At 40.2% G+C, this 3596-nt stretch overlaps 1 protein-coding gene across 1 annotated transcript; it reads left to right on the top strand.

The window, feature by feature from the left end:
- Positions 1-1888: 1888 nt before the first annotated feature.
- On the top strand, positions 1889-2842 carry LOC116489489 (olfactory receptor 1052-like). The gene has a single exon (XM_032187905.1). The coding sequence runs from the start codon at positions 1889-1891 to the stop codon at positions 2840-2842; it is 954 nt and encodes a 317-aa protein (XP_032043796.1).
- Positions 2843-3596: the final 754 nt, after the last annotated feature.

Raw genomic sequence — 3596 nt, forward strand, 5'->3', positions numbered from 1 at the left:
GGGATGAGTGGCTTTTCTGTGCCACATGCAAGTGTGGAACAATAATGTTTCTTTTCTGTGGAGGGACAAGGGTTATTTTTTCTCTTCCCAGATGTCTGCAGACACCTCTCACTACCGTGCCAATGCAGTGAGCTGGTCACATACATTTCCTTTGGTTGCATATCTTCTCTAAGGAGAAATTACGTATTGCAGATATCACTTAGGGAAGATCATGAAAGAGCTGAAAGCTAGACATGAAGATACCTTTATAGGGACAAACCTAGGTTGTGATGGCATCCTTGAGAGTTAAATCCAGACTCCTGCAGTGCTAGAGTGTTTGGAAGTTCAAGATTCAAGAAGTGTGTCTGAGCCTCAAAAACCAGGTATGTCCTTGACAGTTTTAGCACTGACCTGCCAGACGGACCTTGACAGGTCCCATGCTCTGAGTATTTGACAAACACATGCCGAGAGACTCCTTTAAAAATTCAGCATCTGAATGCACAAGAAAGACTGGGAAAAGCAATAAAGCAATATTGCTCTCTGTATTGCACATCCAGAGAGCTCAAAAAAACTTTTCTTGTTTGTTTGCTTTGTGTAAGTTGTTAATTGTAAGGTCAGCAGGATGGTCAGGTAGTTTCAACTGTAAGACCAAACATTGCACATAAAAATGGGTACAATCTCTGTGGGATAGATTTCACTGAGCTTTAGATTTCTCCACTGATCACTTACATTCAGAATTAAACACCTCAGCTGCTTTTTTGATTAATGGAAAAAGACGGGACTCCCCCAGAGGGCAATTCACCCTGTTGATAGGCTTTCAGGCTGCTCACTCCCTTCAGAGAAGGAGGTGAAATAAGTAGGATGAGTAGTTGGCTACACCATAGTTTGATCATACACTGATCACAGAAGTAGCCTAGTTGACCTGGAAGTCTAGATTAAATTTAGACAAGTAAATGGTAATTGCATGATTGCCTGAAAAAGTCTCCTCTGGATCTCAAGTCAAAATCTAACAAGAGACCCAGATACTTAAAAATTAGGCTATGATCCCCCTTTTATGTATTTTGTGTGGCTTGCTTGTGGATAAAATATGGGATCAGTCATGAGAGGAGGGACCAGATCTCGTCTCCCACCCTGTCCTGGACTCTCTTCTACAAAGTAGGTTTGGATCTCATTAATTTAGTCATAAAATAGACCCAATGTGTAACTCTCTCTCTTTCTATGTTGGTGTTTTAAAAAGTTGACTACTGTTACATGTCATCTCTTCTTCCATTGACATAAGGAAGGAAAGAAGCTGCTGAGAGTGTCTTCTGAAGAAAGCCTTGTGCTGCCCAAGGCACAATGCTGAGCAAGTCGTGCAGGCTCCCTCTACTAGTGACTGAGGAGGAAAGGACACATTCATAGAGCAAAGAGAGTGCTAAGGATTTAGGTGAGATACCTTCTCTCTGGTGAGTTTCAATCTTTCCTGATGAGTAAATAACATGAAATACCTTGCTGAAAAGATGAAGAAAATTGCAGAATTCATTCAGTGTTTATCATATGTGTTTCAAAAGTCACGAGTGATACCTGCATGTCAAACTTTGCATCACCTAAAAATAATACTCAGTAGCTGTGTTGCAGATGTGTACTGCTGTCCACAAGCAACACCACTAGGCAGCTTGCTACTATTAGCTTGTGCACAATGGGCACAGAGGATCCCCCTGTGAGGCTGGTCTGATTGATGAAAATAGGCATTTTTGAGCATGCTCAAAAATTGCTGCTGCACAAAAGGGAATCAAGATCCAGGTATTTAATCTCAGCCCTTGTTCTTCTTTACAGTAGATTACTCCTGCACATAAACAACCTTTCTTTCTTTTTTAACCGTATAGTCAACTCATCTTATCTCAGCAGGTAATCTGTTACAGAGGTAAGGATGGCAGCAAGCAATCACACCACAGTAACTTACTTCATCCTCTTGGGACTGACAGATCGCCCAGAACTACAGTCCCTGCTCTTTGTGATGATCCTACTAATCTATGTTGTCACGCTTGCAAGTAATCTTGGTATGATTGGCTTGATCACGACTGACTTCCAGCTGCAAACACCCATGTATTTCTTCCTCATTAACTTGTCAATTGTGGATCTCTGTTATTCTTCAGTTTTTGTTCCAAGGATGTTGATAAACTTCTTAGTGGAGAATAAGACTATTTCTTACTCAGCATGTGTCACCCAGCACTTCTTATTTGTTGTGTTTGTGACCACAGAGGGATTTCTGCTGGCTGTAATGGCTTATGACCGCTACATAGCTATTTGCAGCCCACTACTTTACACCACTCTTATGCCCAGGAAAGTCTGTATTTGCCTGGTGGTTGCATCATATTTAGGGGGACTCTTTAACTCATCGGTACATACTTGTGGCTTACTGAAATTGTCATTCTGTGGCCCTAATACCATCAACCATTATTTCTGTGACACAAACCCACTGCTACAACTCACTTGCTCTGACAACCGTGTGAATGAGCTAGTGCTTGTAACCCTCTCAGGGATCATAGCTATGTCAACACTCCTTATTGTCATCGTCTCCTACATCTACATCCTCTTCTCTGTTCTGAGCATGGGCTCTGCAACCAGGTACAAAGCCTTTTCCACCTGCGCCTCCCATCTGACGGCCGTAACCCTATTCTACGGGCCTGTGAGTTTGAGCCATGTGCAGCCCAGTTCAAGATACTCGCTGGATCATGAGAAAATCTCTGCAGTATTTTACACGTTGGCAGTTCCAATGCTGAATCCTCTGATTTACAGCCTCAGGAACAAGGAGGTGAAAAATGCTCTAAGAAGGGTGATGAAAAGGAAAAAATGCTGCTCATCAACTTGCTCGTCAGAATAATAGCCGATTCCCTAGGAAAGGTGAAAAGAGAATGAGGTATCAGTTTGGTAGCAATGTTTGTATTTATACTATACCAACTATAAACATGTAAGAATCAAACATAACTGAAAAGTTAGAGAAACTTTGGCAGAAACTTTTTAGTACCTCAGAGAACTAATGAGATTTAGAGTGATCTTTTTTTTACTAGTCTATCTGCTATAATTTAAACATTGAACTTAGGATGTTAGAGCTAAATGAACAGTAGGATAAACCAAGAAACTTTTTTTTTCCCCTGCAATTGTATTCTTTCGTCTTCCTAACATATTACTGATTTCCTGGAGGAGAAGGTAAAAATTGCCTCCTTCTACTGTTTGGTTCTCTTAACATATATTCATGTTTTTGGTTGGAGCTTCTAGGAAAATGTTTAACTCTTTACCTCAAAAGACAGAGACATACAAGTGCATGCTCACAGTGTTAGTTTCCAGAGTTGAATCCTGCCTAACTTGTTTTTATTGCTTCTGTGGTGTTTTGTTTTTGTTTTTTTTTTTTTTTTATTATTATTATTTTTTTAATTATTTTGTTTTGTTTCACTGATTGTTTTTGTTTGTTTTCAATGGCATAGCTGTATCTAATGAGGCCCAGCCCACAGAAAGGAGCCCAGGATAACTTTGGGTTAGGATTATCTATATTAAAAGTCCTGTAAGGTCTCAGCTGTATAAATCACTATTTCTTGTTAAATTAAGAAGAAAGTTAGTTAGCAAAATCCCCAAGCCAG

The sequence above is a fragment of the Aythya fuligula genome, chromosome 5 (assembly GCF_009819795.1).
Source record: "Aythya fuligula isolate bAytFul2 chromosome 5, bAytFul2.pri, whole genome shotgun sequence".
NCBI classification, from domain to species: Eukaryota; Metazoa; Chordata; class Aves; order Anseriformes; family Anatidae; genus Aythya; species Aythya fuligula.

Coding starts and splice junctions, on each gene's coding strand:
- LOC116489489 (XM_032187905.1), top strand. CDS start 1,889: ATGGCAGCAAGCAATCACACCACAGTAACTTACTTCATCCTCTTGGGA.